At 52.2% G+C, this 22447-nt stretch overlaps 1 protein-coding gene across 1 annotated transcript in view; it reads left to right on the top strand.

The window, feature by feature from the left end:
- Positions 1-22447, top strand: part of LOC140395958 (pericentrin-like) — a 401239-nt gene that overhangs the window by 184588 nt on the left and 194204 nt on the right. Inside the window, 1 exon segment of the mRNA XM_072483987.1 lies at positions 8702-8832. Coding sequence (XP_072340088.1) covers positions 8702-8832 — 131 coding nt within the window.

Raw genomic sequence — 22447 nt, forward strand, 5'->3', positions numbered from 1 at the left:
ATGGTTATTTCTTATCGGGGACCGCACCGAGGCTCCCGTCCTTCCCCTATGTTGTCCCCAAATTTTTAGTGTTGCCACCACCACTGGACTTGTGGTGTATTTCTTCGGGGAGAACGGCAACGGCGCCGTCACCATTGCTTGTAGGCTGGTTCCTTTGCAGGACGCCATCTCCCAGTCTCTTCCACGCCGCTCCCTCCCCTTCTCCCATCCACTTACACACCATTGAGATATTGGCGGCCCAGTAGTATTCACTTAGACTCGGTAGTGCCAGCCCCCCCCCCCCCCTATCCCTGCTACGCTGCAAGAAGCCCCTCCTTACTCACGGGGTCTTCCTGGCCCACACAAAACTCATGACACTTTTCTCAATTCTCTTGAAAAAAGCCTTCGTGACCATCACCGGAAGGCACTCAAACACAAAAAGGAATCTCGGGAGGACTACCATTTTGACCGCCTGCACCCTACCCACCAGTGACAGGGGCACCATGTCCCATCTCTTGAAATCCTCCTCCATCTGTTCCACCAATCTTGTTAAATTAAGCCTATGTAAGGTTCCCCAACTCCTGGCTATCTGAATCCCTAAGTACCGGAAATCTCTTGTTACCTTCCTCAGCGGTAAGTCATCTATTCCCCTGCTCTGCTCCCCAGGATGCACCACAAATAACTCTCTCTTCCCCATATTCAATTTGTACCCCAAAAATTCCCCAAACTCCCTGAGTGTCTGCATTATCTCAGGCATCCCCCTCCACTGGGTCCGCAACATACAGCAATAAATCATCTGCATACAAGGATACCCGGTGCTCTTCTCCTCCCCTGAGTACTCGCCTCCACTTCCTGGAGCCCCTCAGTGCTATAGCCAGGGGGCTCAATCGCCAATGCAAACAGTAACGGAGACAGGGGACACCCCTGCCTCGTCCCTCTATGAAGATGGAAGTAGTCAGACCTCTGTCTGTTCATGACCCCGCTCGCCACCGGGGCCCTATACAGCAGCTGTACCCATCCGATATACCCTTCTCCAAAACCAAATCTCCTCAGTACCTCCCACAGATAATCCCACTCCACTCTGTCGAATGCTTTCTCGGCACCACTATCTCCGCCTCCCCCTCTGGTGGGGGCATTATCATTACCCCTAGCAACCTCCGTATGTTCGTGTTCAGCTGTCTCCCCTTAACGAACCCAGTTTGATCCTCGTGGACCACCCCCGGGACACAGTCCTCTATCCTCGTCGCCATCACCTTAGCCAGGAGCTTAGCATCTACATTTAAAAGGGAAATGGGCCTGTAGGACCCACACTGCAGCGGGTCTTTTTCCTTCTTCAAAAGGAGCGATATCGTTACCTCCGACATAGTCGGGGGCAGCTGCCCCCTTTCCCTGGCCTCATTAAAGGTTCTCGTCAAAAGCGGGGCCAGTAGGTCCATATACTTCCTGTAAAATTCCACCGGGAATCCATCCGGTCCCGGGGCCTTCCCCGCCTGCATGCTCCCAATCCCTTTTACCACCTCCTCCATCTCAATCTGTGCTCCCAGTCCCGCCCTCTCCTGCTCCTCCACCTTAGGGAATTCCAGCTGACCCAGGAAATGCATCATTCCCTCCTTCCCTTCCGGGGGCTGAGCCTTATATAACCTCTCATAAAATGCCTTGAACATGCCTTGTTCACTCTCTCCGCTCCCCCGTTCCATCTCTCCCTCCTCATCTCTCAACCCACCTATCTCCCTCGCCGCTCCCTCTTCCTCAATTGGTGGGCCAGTAGCCGACTCGCCTTCTCTCCATACTCATACTGTACACCCTGTGCCCTCCTCCACTGTGCCTCTGCCTTACCCATGGTCAGCAGGTCAAATTCCACATGTAGCCTTTGTCTTTCCCTGTACAGTCCCTCCTCCGGTGCCTCCACATATTGCCTGTCCACCCTCAAAAGTTCTTTCAGCAATCGCTCCCTTTCTTTACCCTCTTGCTTCCCTTTATGTGCCCTTATGGATATCAGTTCCCCTCTAACCACTGCCTTCAACGCCTCCCAGACCACTCCCATCTGAACCTCTCCATTGTCATTAAAGCTCCAAGTACCTTTCGATGCACCCCCTCACCCTTAAACATACCCCCTCATCTGCCAATAAGCCCATATCTATTCTCCAGAGTGGGTGCTGTTCTTTTTCCTCTCCTAACTCCAGGTCTACCCAATGTGGGGCGTGGTCCGAAATGGCTATGGCCGTATATTCCGTCCCTGTCACCTTCGGAATCAGTGCCCTTCCCAAGACGACAAAATCTATCCGTGAATATACTTTGTGAACATGGGAGAAAAATGAGAACTCCTTACTCCTAGGCCTAATAAATCTCCAGGGGTCTACCCCTCCCATCTGCTCCATGAAGTCCTTGAGTACCCTGGCCGCTGCGGGCCTCCTCCCGGTCCTGGACCTCGACTGGTCCAGCCCTGGATCAAGCACCGTATTGAAGTCTCCCCCCATTACCAACTTTCCCGCCTCCAGGTCCGGGATACGTCCCAACATACGCCTCATAAAATTTGCATCATCCCAGTTCGGGGCATATACGTTCACCCGAACCACCGCCTCCCCTTGCAATCTGCCACTCACCATCACATTATCTACCCCCACTATCCGCCACTATGGTCTTTGCCTCAAACAGTACCCGTTTCCCCACTAAAATAGCCACCCCCCTGTTCTTCGCATCTAAACCCGAATGAAACACCTGCCCCACCCATCCTTTACGTTGTCTGACCTGGTCTATCAGTTTAAGATGCGTCTCCTGCAACATAACCACATCTGCCTTTAATTTCTTTAGGTGTGCGAGTACCCGTGCCCTTTTAATCGGCCCGTTCAGCCCTCTCACGTTCCACGTGACCAGCCGGGTTGGGGGGCTCTTTGCCCCCCCCCCCTTGTCGACTAGCCATCCCCTTTTTTAAGCAAGCTCCTCACCCGGTTCCCACGTACCCGTATATCCCCCCCGACGGCGCCCTCCCGCTCCGACCACCCCATCCCATAACAGCTCCCCCTTCTCCTTAGCAGCAGCAACCCAGTTAACCCCCCCCCTCCGCTAGATCCCCTCTAGCGTAGTTGCACCCCCCCATGTTGCTCCCAGAAGTCAGCGAACTCTGGCTGACCTCGGCTTCCCCCCTTGTCCTCGGCCCCCACTGTGCGAGGCCCCCTCCTTCCTGTGTCCCTGTTCCCGCCATAATTACCATAACGCGGGAACAAAGCCCGCGTTTCCCACTCGGCCCCGCCCCTAATGGCCGGCGCCCACAGTTCCTCATACTCCTCCGCCCCCCCCCCCACATGGGGAAGAGAGAAAAGTTACAGGATCGCAAAACTAACAAATTGAAAAAACCATCCCCCCCCCCCCTTTTTTTTCTCGCCCCACATAATCACCCCACCACTTTGTCCCAAAAGTTCTTTCTCTCGCCAGACTATTCCAGCTTCTCGTCCACAATGAATGTCCATGCCTCTTCTGCCGTCTCAACGTAGTGGTGCTTCCCTTGGTGTGTGACCCACAATCTCGCCGGTTGCAACATTCCAAACTGGACCTTTTTGTGAAGTGCCGCCTTAGCCCGATTAAAACTTGCCCTCCTTCTCGCCACCTCCGCACTCCAATCCTGGTATACGCGGATCACCGCGTTCTCCTACCTACAGCTCCGAGTCTTCTTCGCCCATCTGACGACCGTCTCTCTGTCATTGTAGCGGCGAAACCTCACCACTATGGCTCGGGGTATTTCTCCAGCCTTCGGTCTTCGTGCCAGAACTCGATAAGCTCCCTCCACCTCCAAAGGGCCCGTCGGGGCCTCCGATCCCATTAGCGAGTGAAGCATCGTGCTCACATGTCCTGACGTCCGCCCCCTCTGCGCCTTCGGGAAGACCCAGAACCCTTAGATTCTTCCTCCTCGAGTTATTCTCCAGTACTTCCAACCTTTCCACACACCTTTTGTGCTGTGCCTCGTGCGTCTCTGCCTTCACCACCAGGCCCTGTATTTCGTCTTCGTTTTCAGCAGCCTTTGCCTTCACGACCCGAAGCTCCAGCTCTTGGGTCCTCTGCTCCTCCTTTCGCCCTTCAATCGCCTGTAATATCGGGGCCAACAGCTCCTTCTTCAACTCCTTTTTCAGCTGTTCCACACAGCGCCGCAAGAACTCTTGTTGGTCCGGGCCCCATAACAAGTGGCCACCTTCCGACGCCATCTTGCTTTGAGCTTCTCTTCCTTGCCGCTGCTCCAGAGGATCCTCCGCAACCCGGCCGCTATCCTCTCCCTTATCCATACGTGTCCGGGGGGATTCCCTTCTGGTTTACTGCACAGTGTTTTGGGCCGTTTATATTGCCGTTGGGGTTCCTATCAAGAGTCCAAAAGTCCGTTCCAACGGGAGCTGCCGAAACGTGCGACTTAGCTGGTCATCGCAGCACCCGGAAGTCCCGCTGTGCATTATCAAACATGAACGCCACCGACCGTTGGTCAGTGAGGAGAGTGAATTTCCTGCCGGCCAGGTAATGCCGCCAGTGTCGCACAGCTTCTACTATGGTTTGCGCCTCTTTTTCGACCCAGGAATGGGGAATTTCTGAAGCATGGAGGGTACTGGAGAAGAAGGCAACGGGTCTGCCCACTTGGTTGAGGGTGGCAGCCAGAGCTACGTCGGTCGCATCGCTCTCGACCTGGAAGGGGAGGGACTCGTCGATGGCGCGCATCGTGGCCTTTGCAATATCTGCTTTGATGCGGGAGAAGGCTTGGCGGGCCACCGTCGACAGGGGGAAGGTTGTGGACTGGATTAGGGGTCGGGCTTTGTCTGCGTAGTTGGGGACCCACTGTGCGTAATAACTGAAAATCCCGAGGCAGCGCTTCAGGGCCTTGGGGCAGTGAGGGAGGGGGAACTCCATAAGGGGCCGCATGCGTTCAGGGTCGGGACCTATAACTCCATTTCGCACTACATAGCCGAGGATGGCTAGGCGGTCGGTGCTAAATCCTCATTTATCCTTATTTTACGTTAAGTTAAGAATTTCCGCGGTCTGGAGAAATTTCCGGAGGTTGGTGCCGTGGTCCTGCCGGTCATGGCCGCAGGTGGTGACGTTATCCAGATCCGGGAACGTTGCGCGTAAGCCGTATCGGTCAACTATTCGGTCCATCTCGCGTTGGAAGACCGAGACACCATTAGTGACACCAAAGAGAACCCTTAAAAATTGGTAGAGCCGCCCATCTGCTTCGAAGGAAGTGTACTTGCGGCCACTAGTGCGGAGGGGCAGCTGATGGTAAGCGGACTTGAGATCCACCGTGGAGAAGACCTTGTATTGCGCGATCCTGTTCACCAGGTCGGATATGCGGGGGAGAGGGTCCGCATCCAGCTGCGTAAACCTGTTGATGGTCTGACTGTAGTCAATGACCATCCTATGTTTCTCCCCGGTCTTCACCACCAATACTTGAGCTCTCCAGGGACTGTTGCTAGCTTCAATGACCCCCCCCCCCCCCCCCCCCCCCCCCTCAGTAGCCTTTGGACCTCTGACCTGATGAAGGTCCGGTCCTGGGCACTGTCCCGTCTGCTCCTGCTGGCGACGGGTTCCGGGGTGAGGTTCGCAAACAGGGAAGGGGGGTCGACCTTAAGGGTCGCGAGGCCGCAGACAGTAAGGGGGGGTATAGGGCCGCCAAATTTAAAGGTCAGGCTTTGCAAGTTACATTGGAAGTCCAACCCCAGGAGTGTAGCCGCGCAGAGGTGCGGCAGGACATAAAGGCGGAAATTGTTGAATTTACTGCCTTGGACAGTGAGGTCTGCTGGGCAGACCCTTTTATCTCCACTGAGTGTGACCCGGAGGCCAGGGAGATTCTTTGGTTTACAGGGTGGGTAACAAGTGAACAGCGCCTTACCGGGTTGGGGTGTATAAAGCTCTCCGTGCTACCGGAGTCGATCAGGCAAAACGTCTCGTGGCCGTTGATGAACACCGTCGTCGTTACAGTCGCGAGTGTCTGAGGTCGATTTTGGTCCAGCGTCACCGAGGCCAGATGGAGCAGTTGCGGTTTGTGATCGGACAGCGTGTAGTCAGCTGTGCTGGGGGCCTGGGGCCCCATCCAAGATGGCGTCTCCCATGGATCGCACACGGTGGTCGGGGATGGACACAATGGCGGCACCCATCCGTCCAGCGTGGTGGGTGGTAGGATAGGGGGGTGGCGGTGAGTGCTGGCCGCCTGGGTCCCGAGGGGAAGATTTCCGTGGCGGTCCGGAGTCCCTGGAGACCGTGGCCACAGCTCGTGCTTGGCAGACCCCCACAAAATGGCCCTTTGCAGGTGGAGGTGCGGGCCGGGCAGCGTGTGCGGGGATGCTTCGCCTGCCCGCAGAAGAAACAGCGGGACCTGACGGAGTTAGCGGGCCATCTTACAGCGCAGGCCTGCGGGGACACGGGGAATGTCAGTGGGGCTGCCGCTGCGGGATGCCACGCAGCCCAGTGGGCCGCTGCGCGGTCGGGCGCATAGGACTGCGCGTTTCTGGAAGCAACATCCATGGACCCTGCCAGGGCCCGTGCCTCTCTCAGTCCCAGGGTGTCCTTTTCTAAGAGCCTTTGGCGGATCTCTGAGGAGCTCATACCTGCTATGAAGGAATCCCGGATTAGAAGTTCCGTGTGCTCGCTGCCCGAAACTTGCGGGCAGCCACAGTTTCTGCCCAGCACCAGTAGCACATGGTAGAAGTCCTCCAGCGATTCCCCGGGGCTTTGCCGTCTAGTTGCGAGCAGGTGACGTGCGTAGACCTGGTTTACAGGGTGGATATAATGTCCTTTCAACAGTTCGATCGCAGCATCGTACTCCTCCGCCTCCTCGATGAAGGTGAAGATTCCAGGGCTTACTCTCGAGTGCAGGAGATGCAGTTTCTGTTCTCCTGAGGGGGATGTCTCCGGCTGTCTCGAGGTAGCCTTTAAAGCACGCCAGCCAGTGCTTAAATATCGTTGCCGAGTTCTCCGCATGGGGGCTGAGTTATAGACACTCCGGCTTGATTCGGAGATCCATTCTTTCAGCTTAAGTTCTAGTCGATCAATTATACTCAAAGACGAGGTTGTAACATAACAGAAGGCTTTAATCGTCTAGAACTGTTCCCCAGCAGCTTCGGTACAGAAAGTGAGGGCTGCTGGGACGGCACCGGTTCTTATACCCCGTCCGTCAAGGCGGAGCTACGTACCAGCAGCCAATGGTAAACTCCTAAGTTTAACCAATGGTCTTCAGCCTCTTGGGTACTGTAATACCTGATAATATCACACCACCTTGTTTCTCCAGGTAGCTTGTTAAATTAGAAAAGATAAGTTTGGAATCAGCACAATCTATTTAGTAGAAGAGATGCTAACTCTATATTGCATGCAGAGCTCTTGGGTATCTGCCTCCTTATTGACAAAGGTAAATAGGAATTCCCTGAGTCCCTGTGCTTTTGTTTACACAGAATTACATCTTGTGTTCAGTACTTTATTTGCATGAATTTATTTCGAACATTCGCTGTTTCAGCTAATCCTGGATGCTCAACAGCCAAGTCGATCAAACCAGTTTTAGTTTAAATAGCAATAATGAAGTTGTGTAACTTGATGTGCTAATCTCGACTCAGTGCAATTGTTGTGTTTCCAGCTCTATTTATTGGCTGTGAAAAACATGTTTGGACACGTTGGTTTGCATATATTTTTGTGTTGCTGTTTTGTAGAGGGTCCATTAAAAGCTGTCTCTTTCTGGTTACTGTAAAAACACTAGAATGGAATTGAATTTCAGTATTTTGTGACAACATCAGGATGCTATTTCCCATGTATTTTTCACCTCTGTTGCTTTGCATCAGTAAATCGCCTTTGATCTGATTTAACTGTACAGGCTGTCTTTGTACTTTTGTTTGCTCTAAAGTTCTGTTGTGCTTCCAAGACCTGCTGCTTCATCAAACCATTTGGCTAGTGACCTTTCTGCAAAGCTGCAAGCACAAAAACTCTGATCTGTGTTCTGTTTTCCAGAGGTGAAATAGTTTGTCAGCTATTTGGTATAGTGACAAAACACCTTGTTCTCCAGGGGTCAACTATGTTGATGGGAAATACTTGGTGTTTTTGTTTAGTTTAACCTTTAAAAATTGTCAGATTTTTTTTTTTTAATGTGGTACTGCAAGGTAAACCGAGGAGGAAATAAAGAATTTTGATACAGTACCGACAGTTTTGCAATGCCGTGACACAGCTGTGTTAGTTTACAGGGAAACATGGTTTCTGCCATGACAACAGTAGTATAAACAGGTCGTTCGATGAGTTCTTTGGCACTGATCGAAACAAACTGCACGAGGGATTGTGCTGTAAACGATGGTATCAGCAAAACATGGAAAGAGTTTTTAATTTCAACATTTATCATTCTTGAAGAACCTGAACTTTTGGGATAGAAACTTTTGGGCTAAGCTGTCTGATGTGACAAATGGGTATGTCAGATGGGCACACCAGTTGAAGAATATGGAAGAAATTCAAAGTTTCTCAAAAAAGAAAATTGTGTTGTAAATTGATAACTAAATTCCGATTGCCACACTGCTTCATTTGGAACACCAGTAGAGGAGACATCGTTGCTTTGGGATGGATTTAAAGAGAATTCCTGGAATTAAATGGCTGTGTCCTCCCACAACACCGTCCAACTTCATCCTTTAGATTTTTGCTGATGCTCATGTTGCATTAAAGTTAATGAATCCTGACGATGACTGGTTTCTTGTCTTTGGCTTCACTGTTGCCCTTTCCCCAGCTGCAGAAAGAGATACAGGACAAGAACTCTGAACTGGAGACGTTACTGCAGCGTCGAGATCGAGAAAATGAAGAAGGAGGCAATCTGGTTGCCATGCTGCGCTCTGATCTTGAACGATTGACAACTGAACGGTCAGTGAATTGGAGAGGCAGATGGGGAGGAGGGAGTAGGTGAGGGTGTGCAAGATAGTGGTGTTTTTGGTGAAGGGAGGATCAGCAACTTGCAATTACTTCAAGGTAAAACTCCAAATCTTTAGTCGATAGGTATGCTTGGATCCTATTTCTAAATCTGGCAACTGCTTACAGCTTCTGAAAGAATTACTTCAATAGTACAAAACATTATTGATTAGTACCATCGTCTACTTAAGCATCATCAGTCGAGGATCGATGTATTTCTTCAAACAGTGCTGCAACCTATACCTTCATATAGATGCCACTATCCCAATCTCCGTTTCCCCCTTCCCCCACTGATCAAGTTGTTCTTCGGCCGGTTAAGTGCCAGGAATATATTTATTATTGATGCTAGGAATTGAGGTATCTTCAGATAGCAAAACACAAACATCAGAAATTCTTATTTCTGGCATTTGCACAATAGGGTCTTTTGATTGTTAATCACAAAACCACATTAATAAGACATGCTGCCAGAGATTTTAATCTGGCATTTATTAGGCAAACCGAAAAGCTGCTCTATCACCAATGATTGGCTGATCAAATCTAAGAGGGTAAACCTTCAGTTGTTTGTGGTAGGCAGACTGTTCTCAAGCAGCCTGCGCTTGCAAAATCCAAAACCAATGTCTACCATTAAATGTATTTCCGCAGTCAGACAACACGTTGAATAATATTGAGTGCACCAATAACTGTACTAAGAACCAACTTACGGTAATCAGTCGAGCTTGTAAATGCACGCAATGTACAAAAGCAGGTAAAATAAGTTGTTCCACACATTGAAATTGGCCAGTATGATGATGTGGGCATTACAGAGACATGGCTGCAAGGGCTGGGATCTAAATATCCAAGGATAGGTGTCCTATTGAAAGGACAGACAGATGGGCATAGGGGGCTGGGTTGCATTGTTTGCAAGGAATAAAATTAAATTGATAGCAAGAAGCGATATAGGATCAGAAGGCATAGAATCTTTGTGGGTAGGGTTGAGGAATCGCAAAGGTAAAAAGACCCTGATGATGGGAGTTATGTGCAGGTCACCTAGCAGTAGTCAGGATGTGGTGTAGAAAATAAATCAGGAGATGGAAAAGGCATAGAAGAAAGGCAATATTACAATAATCATAGGGGACTTCCATATGCAGGTGGAAGGGAAAATCATGTTGGCAGCGGATCTCAAGAAAAGGAATTTGTGGAAAGTCTACAAGATGGTTTTTTGGAGCAGCTTGTGGTAGAGTCCACAAGGGAACAGGCAATTCTGGATTTGGTAATGTGTAATGAGGCAGAACTGATTAGGGAACTGAAGGCGAAGGAACCCTAAGGGGGCAGTGACCACAACAGAATAGAATTTATCCGGCAGTTTGGGAGGAAGAAGCTGGAATCAGATGTAACGATATTACAGTTGAATAAAGATAGCTGCAAAAATATGAGGGAAGAGCTGGCCACAGTTGATTGGAAGGGGTGCCTAGCAGGGAAGACAGTTTTTGGGAGTTATTCGGAAGGCACAAGAGAAATGCATCCCAAGGAGCAGGAAACATGCGAAGGGGAGGACGAGGCATCCATGGCTGACGAATGAAATCAAGGACAGCATAAAAGCAAAAGAAAAAAACCTACAAGGTGGCGAGGATTAGCGGGAAGCAGGAGTATTGGGAAACCTTTATAAGCGGGCAGAGGACAATTCAAAAAGCAATAAGGGGAGAGAAGATGAAATACGACTAAGCTAGCTAGTAATATAAAAGAAGAAAGTACGTTTTTTTCAATACATAAAAGATGAGAGAGGCAAGAATAGACATTGAACCTCTGGAAAATGAGGTTGGAGAAGCAGTAATAGGAAACAAAGAAATGGCAGAGGAACTGGATAGTTACTTAGCATCAGTCCTCACGGTGGAAGACACCAGTGGCATACCAGAACTTCAGGAGATCAGTGGGCAGAGGTGAGTGTCGTGGCCATCACCAAGAAGAAGGTTCTGGGGAAACTGAAAGGTCTAAAGGTGAATAAATTACCTGGACCAGATGGACTATACCCCAGGGTTCTAAAGGACATTGCTGAGGGGATTCTGGAGGCATTGGTGGTGATCTATCAGGAATCACTGGAGGCAGGGAGGGTCATAGAGGAATGGAAAATGGCTAATGTAACACTCCTACTTAAAAAGGGAGGGAGGCAGAAGATGGGAAATTATAGGCTGGTTAGCCTGACTTTGGTCATTGGTAAGTCCATTATTAAAGATGAGATTGTTGGGCAGCACGGTGGTGTAGTGGTTAGCATTGCTGCCTCACGGCGCCGAGGTCCCAGGTTCGATCCCGGCTCTGGGTCACTGTCCGTGTGGAGTTTTTACATTCTCCCCATGTTTGCATTGGATTTCGCCCCTGCAGCCCAAACGATGTTCCGGGTAGGTGGATTGATCATGCTAAATTGCCCCTTAATTGGAAAAAATTAATTAGGTACACTAAATTTTTAAAAAAAGATGAGATTGCAAAGCACTTGGAAATACATGATAAAATACAATTTAGTCTGCACGGCTTCGTCAAGGGGAGATCGGGTCTGACAAGTCTGTTAAGAATTCTTTTAGCAGGTACCAAGGAAGATAGACAAAGGGGTAAACAGTGCACATGATCTATTTAATTTCCAGAAGGCCTTTGACAAGGTGCTGTACAGGAGGCTGTTAAATAAGTTATGAGCCCAAGGAAGTCAAGGACAGCATAAAAGCAAAAGAAAAAACATACACGGTGACGAGGATTAGTGGGAAGTCGGAGTATTGGGAAGCCTTTAAAAGCGAGTTAAGGAATACAGTCAGTAGATGGCAGGGGTGGGGCTATCGGGAGGTGTTGCAAGGGGGGGGGGGGGTGAAGTTATTCTGCTGACGTGGGAGGGGTCTGAAGTAGGTAATGGAGAGAAGGTCGGGGGTGGAGGCGGCCAAGAGGCGAGCCAGGCATGGCGCATGGGCCGGGGGCGGGCCCAAGAAAGGTTATGGCTGACCGGCGTGTGTGTTGTTTGGGGGGGGGGGGGGCGGGGGGGGTGCGCCCCCCAACCAGACTGATCACCTGGAATGTCAGAGGACTAAATGGGCCAGTTAAAAGGGCACGTGTGTTCGCGCACTTGAGGGCTCTAAAGGCGGACGTAATTATGTTGCAGGAGACACATTTGAAAGTGTCGGACCAGACTAGGCTAAGGAAGGGCTGGATCAGCCAGGTCTTCCACTCGGGCTTGGATTCTAAGTCCAGTGGGGTAGCAATTATGATCAATAAGCAGGTTCAGTTTGAGGCGGAGGGCGTAATCGCAGACGGCGGTGGCAGATTCCTTATGGTAAGGGGCAAGCTGGAGGGGAGGAGAGTGTGCTGGCGAACATATATGCTCCGAACTGGGACGACGCTAACTTTATTAAAAGAGTGTTGTGGGGAAGATCCCAGACCTAGACACACATAAGTTGATGATCGGGGGGGGGGGGGGGAACTTTAATACTGTCCTCGACCCGGTGCTAGACCGGTCATGTCCCAGAACGGGTAGGCTCCCAGCAATGGCAAGGGAGCTGAAAGGGTTCATGCAGCAAATGGGGGCGGTGGACCCATGGAGAGCCAGACAGCCGACGGGAAGGGGCTACTCGTTCTACTCGCATGTTCATAAAGTATACTCTAGGATTGATTTCTTTATCTTGAGCAGGGATTGTGTGGAGGAGGTAAAGAATATGGAATACTCAGCAATCGCTATCTCGGACCATGCCCCACATTGGGTGGACCTGCAGGTCGGTGGGCGAATTACCAACGCCCGCAATGGAGGTTAGACATAGGATTGCTGTCGGAGGAGGGGATATGTGAGAGACTGCGGAAGTGTGTGCAAAATTACTTGCAGGTGAACGATACGGGGGAGGTTTCAGCAGCGACCCTGTGAGAGGCGCTGAAGGCAGTAGTGAGGGGTGTGCTGATCTCAATTCGGGCTCACAGGGATAGGACGGACAGAGCAGAAATGGATAGATTGGTTAAGGAGATTCACCGGATAGACGAGGAGAATGCGGAGTCCCTGGGGGCGGACCTACTCAGGGAGAGTCGGAGACTGCAGGCGGAACTTGGAGTGCTATCCACGAGTAGAGCCGTGGAACAGCTTAGGAAGGCAAGGGGTGTGGTGTATGAGCATGGGGAGAAGGCCAGCAGATTGCTAGCGCAGCAACTCCGGAAGAGGGAGGCGGCCAGGGAAATAAGTAGGGTGGTGGACGGGGAGGGGAGCACAGTGGAGGACCCGGCAGGACTGAATAAGGTGTTTCGGGACTTTTATAGTAAGCTCTACACTTCCGAACCCCCGGAGGAGATGAAATTGTTCCTGGACGAACTTACCTTCCCAAAAGTAGGCAGGGGACCAGTGGACGGGCTGGGGGCCCCGATTAGAGTGGAGGAAGTACTGGGGGGCCTAAAGGCCATGCAGTCGGGGAAAGCACCGGAGCCGGATGGATACCCAGTAGAGTTTTACAAGAAGTTCACGGAAATAGTAGGACCGGTCCTGACTAGGGTTTTTAATGAGGCGAGGGACCTTGCCGCCGCCGATGTCGCAGGCCACCGTCTCGCTGATATTGAAGCGGGACAAGGATCTGGAATCCTGCGGGTCATACAGGCCGATCTCCCTGATCAATGTAGATGCCAAGCTCCTGGCCAAGGTCCTGGCTATTAGAATGGAGGACTGTGTACCGGAGGTGATTGGGGACGATCAGACAGGGTTTGTGAAAGGCAGGCAGGTGACAGCTAACTTGAGAAGATTGCTTATTGTGATCATGATGCCCCCGACGGGCGTGGAGGTGGTGGTGGCAATGGACGCTGAGAGGGCGTTCGACCGGGTGGAGTGGGGCTATTTGTGGGAGGTACTCTGACGGTTTGGGTTCGGGAAGGGACTTGTTAATTGGGTCAAACTATTGTACCAGGCCACAAAAGCTAGAGTAAGGACGAACAGGATAATGTCAGATTATTTCAGGCTACGTCGCAGGACCAGACAGGGATGCCCACTCTCCCTGTTGCTGTTCGCGCTGGCTCCCCTACCGCTTGCGCCGGCCAGGTACTCCACCAGCCCGGTAGTGGGGGCGGCCCTGCGGATTTGGGGCCAGTGGAGAAAGCATGCAGGGGGGCGTCAGTCTGGGCTCCAATTTGTGATAACCATCGATTCGCCCCTGGGAACATGGATGGAGGGTTTAGAGCATGGCGGGGGCGGGGGTGAAGAGGGTGGGCGATATGTTCCTGGAGGGGAGCTTTGCGACTTTGAGGGATTTGGAGGAGAAATTTGGGCTGGAAAGGGGAAATGACTTTAGGTACATACAGGTGCGGGACCTTGTACGCAGACAGGTCCCATCCTTCCCACGCCGCCCGCCAATAGGGATCCAGGACAGAATAGTCTGGAGGAGGAGGAGGAGAGGGTAGAGTCTCGGATATTTACAAGGTGCTCATGAAGGGGGAAGTGTCCCAGACGGAGGAGCTGAAACTCAAATGGGAGGAGGAATTTGGTGGGGAGATGGAGGATGGGGTATGGGCGGAAGCCCTGAGTAGGGTAAACTCAACCGCAACGTGTTCCAGTCTCGGCCTGATTCAGTTTAAGGTCGTTCACCGGGGTCACATGACGTGGCTCGGATGAGCAAATTCTTTGGGGTAGACGACAAGTGCGCTAGATGCGCGGGAGGACCAGCGAACCACATTCACATGTTTTGGGCATGTCCTAAGCTTAGGGGGTACTGGGAGAGATTTGCGGATGTCATGTCCCGGGTGCTGAGAACAAGGGTGGTGATGAGACCAGGGGTGGCAATTTTCAGGGTTTCGAAGGACCCGGGAGTCCAGGGGGAGAAAGAGGCCGATGTTCTGGCCTTTGCTTCCCTGATAGCCCGGCGGCAAATACTGCTGGCATGGAGGGACTCAAAACCCCCCGAAGACCGAACTATGGCTTTCGGACATGTCAAGTTTTCTGGGTATGGAAAAAAATCAAGTTCGCCTTGAGGGGATTTGTATTGGGGTTCGCCCGAAGGTGGCAACCATTCATGACTTCTTCGCGGGAGAGTGAACGTCAGCAGGGGTGTGGGGGGGAGGGGGGGGATTAGGGTAGAGTAGGAGGGATAAACAGGCGGGGAGTGTAGGTGGGAGAGGAGCGGGTATGTGCATTATGGGTTGGTTGAAATGTTGGTTTTCTGTTGATGTTTGCATATTTCTGTAATCTGTAAATGTTTACAATGCCAATAAAATTGTTTGTTGAAAAAAAAAAGTGAGTTACGGGTAAGCTACTGCCATGGATAGAGGATTGGCTGACTGGCAGAAGGCAGAGAATGGAGATAAAGGGGTCCTGTTCAGGATGGCAGCCGGTGACTAGTGGTGTGCCTCAGGATTTGGTGTTGGGACCAGAACCTTTCACAATATACATTAATGATCTGGAAGATGGAACTGAGGGCACTGTTGCTAAGTTTGCAGATGATACATAGATATGCAGAGGGGCAGGTAGTATTGAGGAATCAGGGGGGGCTGCAGTAGGACCTGGAGAGGTTCGGAGAATGGGCAAACGCGTGGCAGATGGAATATAATGTGGAAAAGTGTGAGGTTATGCACTTTGGTAGGAAGAATGGAGGCATAGACTATTTTCTAAATGGGAAGATGCTTAGCAAATCAGAAGCACAAAGGGACTTGGATTCTCTTAAGGTTTTTTTTTTTTAAAAAATTTTGATTAAAGGTTTTCATAAAATATCAATAACAAAATGAAAAAAAAAGAACCCAACAGGGTTAAGTACAAAACACAATCTAGAAAAACAACCCCCAAACCCCCCCACCGTACATAAATAATAAATTAACATTAACACCCCGACTTAACACAACAGGTATATACACCCCCTCAGACCCTTCAGTGTAAACAACAAAAACAATAATAAAGTAAACCGCCCCCCCCCCCACGAGCTGCTGCTGCCATTGACCAATGTCTATCGTTCTGCCAGGAAGTCGAAGAACGGTTGCCACTGCCTAAAGAACCCTTGTACCGACCCTCTCAAGGCGAATTTCACCCTCTCCAATTTAATGATCCCCGCCATATCACTGATCCAGGATTCCACGCTTGGGGGCCTCGCATCTTTCCACTGAAGGAGAATCCTTCGCCAGGCTACCAGGGACGCAAAGGCCAGAATTCCGGCCTCTTTCGCCTCCTGCACTCCCAGCTCCCCTGCCACCCCAAATATTGCAAGCCCCCAGCCCGGTTTGACCCTGGATCCTACCACCCTCGACACCGTCCTCGCTACGCCCTTCCTAAATTCCTCCAGCGCTGGGCATGCCCAGAACATATGGGTGTGATTTGCTGGGCTCCCTGAGCACCTAACACACCTGTCCTCACCCCCAAAGAACCAGCTCATCCTTGTCCTGGTCATGTGTGCCCTGTGCAGCACCTTAAACTGTATGAGGCTGAGCCTCGCGCACGATGAGGAAGAGTTCACCTTTCCCAGGGCATCTGCCCACGTCGCTTCCTCAATTTCCTCTCCCAACTCCTCCTCCTACTTACCTTTTACCTCCACCACCGAGGCCTCCTCGTCCTCCTGCATCACCTGTTAAGTTTCCGAGATCTTCCCCACTCCCACCCAACCCCCGAGAGCACCCTGTCCTGTACTATGTGTGGCAGTAGCCGCGGGAATTCCACCACCTGCCGTCTGGCAAACACCCTTACCTGTAAGTACCTGAAGGTGTTCCCCGGGGGGAGCCCGTACTTCTCCAGCTCACCCAGGCTCGCGAACTTCCCGTCCACAAACAGGTCCCCCAACCTTCGTATCCCTGCCCTGTGCCACCCCGAAAACCCTCCACCTGTTCTTCCTGGGGCGAACCGGTGGTTCCCCCGTAATTGGGTCCACGCCGAGGCCCCAACTTCCCCCCCCCCTGTGCCGCCTCCACTGCCCCCAAATTTTGAGGGCAGCCGCCACCACCGGGCTCGTGGTATACCTCCTTGGAGGGAGTGCCAGCGCCCCCAGACTCGTACCCACACAAGACGTCGTCTCCAGCCTCTTCCATGCAGCCCCCTTCCCCTCCATCACCCACTTGCGCACCATCGGCACATTGGCGGCCCAGTAGTACCCACAGAGGTTGGGCAGCGCCAGTCACCCCCTATCTCTACTCTGCTCCAGGAACACCCTTCTCACCTCGGAGTCCCTCGCGCCCACACAAACCCCATTATACTCCTGTTAATCCGCCTGAAAAAAGCCTTCGGGATAAACACGGGGAAGCACTGGAACAGGAACAAAAACCTTGGGAGCACCATCATTTTGATTGACTGCACCCTACCCGCCAAGGACAGCGGCAACACGTCCCACCTCTTGAACTCCTCCTCCATTTGCTCCACCAGCCTTGTGAAATTAAGCCTATGCAGGGCCCCCAGCTTCTGGCCACCTGGACCCCCAAATACCTGAAGCTCCTCTCCGCCCTTTTCAGTGGGAGCTCGCCAATCCCCCTCTCCTGGTCCCCTGGATGAACTACGAACAGCTCACTCTTCCCCATATTGAGCTTGTATTCCGAAAAGTCCCCAAATTCCCTAAGAATCCTCATTACCTCCGGCATTCCTCCCACTGGGTCCGCCACATACAGCAGCAGGTCGTCCGCATAAAGTGACACCCTATGCTCCTCCCCACCCCGCACCAACCCCCTCCAGTTCCTTGACTCCCTCAGTGCCATAGCCAGGGGTTCAATGGCCAGTGCGAAGAGCAGGGGGGACAAGGGACACCCCTGTCTCGTCCCTCGGTGCAACCAAAAGTACTCGGACCTCCTCCTGTCTGTGGCCACACTCGCCATCGGGACCTCATACAACAGCCTAACCCACCTGACAAACCCATCCCCAAACCCGAACCTCTTCAGCACCTCCCAGAGGTACCCCCACTCTACCCTATCGAAGGCTTTCTCAGCGTCCATCGCCACCACTATCTCCGCCTCCCCCTCCCTCGCCGGCATCATGATAACGTTCAAAAGCCTCCGCACATTCGCGTTCAACTGTCTCCCCTTCACAAACCCCTTCTGGTCTTCATGGATGATCTGTGGCACACAATCCTCAATCCTCGTGCCGAAGACCTTTGCCAGCACCTTGGCATCTACATTCAGCAAGGAAATTGGTCTGTAAGACCCACATTGCAGGGGATCCTTGTCCCGCTTCAGGATCAAGGAGATCAGTGCCCGGGACTGCCTTATTAAAGGTCCTGACTAACAGCGGGCCCAGGTCCATATATTTTTTGTAGAATTCAACCGGCAAACAGTCCGGCCCCGGTGCTTTCCCCGCCTGCATGCTTCCTATCCCTTTGATCAGCTCCTCCAGCCCAATCGGGGCCCCCAATCCCGCCACCAGTCCCTCTTCCACCTTTGGAAACCTCAGTTGGTCCAGGAAGCGGCCCATCGCTCCCTCCCTCCCGTGGGGGCTCGGATCGGTACAATTCCTCGTAAAAGTCCCTGAAGACCCCATTGATGCCAACCCCACTCCGCACCACGCTCCCTCCCCTGTCCTTAACTCTCCCGATCTCCCTAGCTGCGTCCCGCTTCCGAAGCTGATGCGCCAGCATCCGGCTTGCCTTTTCCCCATACTCGTAAATCACCCCCTGGGCCTTCCTCCACTGCACCTCCGTCTTCTGGTGGTCACCAGGTCGAATTCGGCCTGGAGGCTACGCCTCTTCCTCAACAATCCATCCTCGGGCTCCTCCGCAAACCTCCTGTCTACCCTCACCATCTCCTCCACCAGCCTCTCCCTCTCCCCCCGCTCCCTCCCCTCCTTGTGGGCCCTAATGGAGATCAGCTCTCCCCTCACCACCGCCTTCAGTGCCTCCCATACCATCGCCACTCTGACCTCCCCGTTGTCGTTGGTCTCCAAGTACCTCTCTATACTTCCTCGGACCCGCTCGCTCGCCTCCTCGTCCGCCAACAGCCCCTCCTCCAAGCGCCACAGCGGGCGCTGGTCCCTCTCCTCCCCTATCTCCAAGTCCACCCAATGCGGGGCGTGGTCCGAAATGGCTATTGCCGAATACTCGGTATCCTCTACTCTCGCTATCAGCGCCCTACTCAAAATGAAAAAGTCGATTCGGGAATAAGCCTTCTGGACATGTGAGAAGAATGAAAATTCCCAAGCCCCCGGCCTTGCAAATCTCCAAGGGTCCACCCCTCCCATCTGGTCCATAAACCCCCTCAGCACTCTAGCCGCCGCCAGCTTCCTACCCGTCCTAGATCTGGAGCGATCCAGTGCCGGATCCAGCACTGTGTTAAAGTCTCCCCCCATTATCAGGTCCCTCACGTCCAAGTCTGGGATCCGACCCAACATACGCCGCATAAAACCCGCATCGTCCCAGTTCGGGGCATACACATTGACCAGTACCACCCTCTCTCCCTGCAACTTGCCACTTACCATTCTGTACCTACCGCCATTATCTGCCACAATGCTCGACGCTTCAAATGACACCTTCTTTCCCACCAAGATCGCCACCCCTCTATTTGTGGCATCTAGCCCCGAGTGAAACACCTGACCTACCCACCCTTTCCTCAATCTTACCTGGTCTGCCACCTTCAGGTGTGTCTCCTGAAGCATAACCACATCCGCCTTGAGCCCCTTCAGGTGCGCGAACACGCGGGCCCGCTTAACCGGCCCATTCAGTCCCCTTACATTCCAGGTTATCAGCCCGATCAGGGGGCTACCCGCCCCCCTCCCCCGCCAGCTACCCATGACCCCTCCTCGGCCAGCCACGCGCCCGCATCCCACACCCGGCCCGTTCTCCACAGCGGCATAGCCGCGTCTCGACCCCCCCCCCCCCACTCGCTCCAGCTCCTCCTTGACCAAGCAGCAGCAACTCGATTCCCCCCCACCCCCGGATCGGACCCATCCTAGCTGATTTACTCCCCCCATTGCACTTCCGCAAGTCCGCTGACTCCTGCTGACCCCGGCCACTCACGCCTCTCCTTCGACTCCTCCCATTGTGTGGCACACCCTCCTCTCCCGTTCCCCATCCATAGGCTCTCCCCCCTCCCCCTTCCGTTCTAAGCGCGGGAAACAACCCTTGCTTGATTCTCTTAAGGTTAACGTGCAGGTTCAGTCAGCAGTTAGGAAGGCAAATGCAATGTAAACATTCATGTCGAGGGGGCTAGAACAGTGTTCTTCAAACTTTTTTTCCGGGGACCCATTTTTACCAACCGGCCGCCCTTCGCGACCCACGCCGGCCGCCCTTCGCGACCCACGCCGGCCGACCTGCGCGACCCACCATTTTCTTTTACCTTGTTTGCTGCTGACAAAAATGGAGGAAATGGTTTTGGGTCCCTTTGGCCCTCATACACGCTCCTCCAATGGAACCTGTTGGATGAAGGTGAAGCCTTCCGGTGTTGGAAAGTATGGCGTCTCCATCTGTCCAAAGTTCTGCATTTTTTTTCCTGTAAAGTTTTACCAAATAACCCCCCCCCCCCCCCCCCCACCCCACCGAACCTGTAAAAAAGAAAAAATGAATAAAAGTGCCCCAAACTTGTAAAACAAAAAGCTGCGGCCATTAAAAAAAAAAAAGTGGCCGCACTGCGCATGCATGCCCTTTCATCGGCGCGCATGCGCATAGTTTTGCGTATGTGCGTCGATGATCTGGCACGCAAGCACAGTGCGGCTGCATTTTTTAAACATGTTCGCGGCCATTTTGAAGCCCGCTTGCAGCCAGTGTTATTAGCAGCCGGCTGTTGCGCCCAGATTTGCGCCATCGGGAGCGCCGCGACGGACGGCTCCGTGACCCTCCCAACACCTGCCCACGACCCACCTGTGGGTCGCGCCCCTGAGTTTGACAATGCCTGGACTAGAATACAAGAGGCTGTTTAAGGCTCTGATCAGACCCCATTTGGAGTGTTGTGAAGTTTTGGGCCCTGTATCTAAGGAAGGATGTGCTGGTCTTGGAAAGGGTCCACAGGATGTTCACAAGAATGATCGTTGGAATGAAGAGCTTGTCATATGAGTAGAGGTTGAGGACTCTTGGTCTGTACCCATTGGAGTTTAGAAGGATGAGGGGGGGATCTTATTGAAACTTACAGGATACTGTGAGGCCTGGATAGAGTGGACGTGGAGAGGGTGTCTCCACTCGTAGGAGAAACTAGAACTAGAGGGCACAGCTTCAGGCTGAAGGGACGATTCTTTAAAACTGAGATGAGAAAGAATTTCTTCAGCCAGAGGGTGTTGAATCTGTGGAACTCTTTGCCGCAGAAGGCTGTGGAGGCCAAATTACTGCGTGCCTTTAAGACAGAGGTAGATGGGAAAGCGGTTATCGGGAGAAGGCTGGAGAATAGGGGATGAGAAACATCAACCATGATTGAATGGCCGATCAGAGCTGATGGGCCGAATGACCTAATTCTGCTCCTATGTTTCCGTTATCTGGACCACTGGGAGCTCTTCTGCGGCAGGTGTGACCTGTGTTAAGAAGGACGGGTTGCATCTAAACCGGAGAGGCATAAATATCCTTGCCGCAAGATTTGCTGGTGTCACACGGGAGAGTTTAAACTAGTATGGCTGTGGTGTGGGCACCGGAGCAATAGGTCAGAAGGTGAAAGCATTGAGGGAGAACTAGGGAATAGGGCCAGTATGGCTCTGAGGCAGAGCAGACGGGGAGATGTTGCTGAACACAGCGGGTCTGGTGGCCTGAAGTGCATATGTTTTAATGCAAGAAGTATTACGGGTAAGGCAGATGAACTTAGAGCTTGGATTAGTACTTGGAACTATGATGTTGTTGCCATTACAGAGACCTGGTTGAGGGAAGGACAGGATTGGCAGCTAAACGTTCCAGGATTTAGATGTTTCAGGCAGGATAGAGGGGGATGTAAAAGGGGTGGCGGAGTTGCGCTACTGGTTAGGGAGAATATCACAGCTGTACTACGGGAGGACACCTCAGAGGGCAGCGAGGCTATATGGGTAGAGATCAGGAATAAGAAGGGTGCAGTCACAATGTTGGGTGTTTACTACTACAGCCAGCGGGAGATAGAGGAGCAGATAGGTAGACAGATTTTGGAAACGAGTAAAAACAACAGGGTTGTTGTGATGGGAGACTTCAACTTCCCCAATATTGACTGGGACTCACTTAGTGCTAGTGGCTTAGACAGTGCAGAGTTTGTAAGGAGCATCCAGCAGGGCTTTTTAAAACAATATGTAGACAGTCCAACTACGGAAGGGGCTGTACTGGACCTGGTATTGGGGAATGAGCCCGGCCAGGTGGTAGAAGTTTCAGGAGGGGAGCATTTTGGGAACAGTGACCACAATTCAGTAAGTTTTAAAGTGCTGGTGGACAAGGATAAGAATGGTCCGAGGGTGAATGTGCTAAATTGGGGGAAGGCTAATTATAACAATATTAGGTGGGAACTGAAGAACCTAGATTGGGGGCAGTTGTTTGAGGGTAAATCAACATCTGACATGTGGGAGGCTTTCAAGTGTCAGTTGAAAGGAATTCGGGACCGGCATGTTCCTGTGAGGAAGAAGGATAAATACGTCAAAAAGAAAAAGGAGGCATTTGTCAGGGCTAGAAGGCTGGGAACAGACGAACCCTGTGTGGAATATAAGGAAAGTAGGAAGGAACTTAAGCAAGGAGTCAGGAGAGCTAGAAGGGGTCACGTAAAGTCATTGGCAAAT

This window comes from Scyliorhinus torazame, chromosome 2, assembly GCF_047496885.1.
Source record: "Scyliorhinus torazame isolate Kashiwa2021f chromosome 2, sScyTor2.1, whole genome shotgun sequence".
NCBI lineage: Eukaryota > Metazoa > Chordata > Chondrichthyes > Carcharhiniformes > Scyliorhinidae > Scyliorhinus > Scyliorhinus torazame.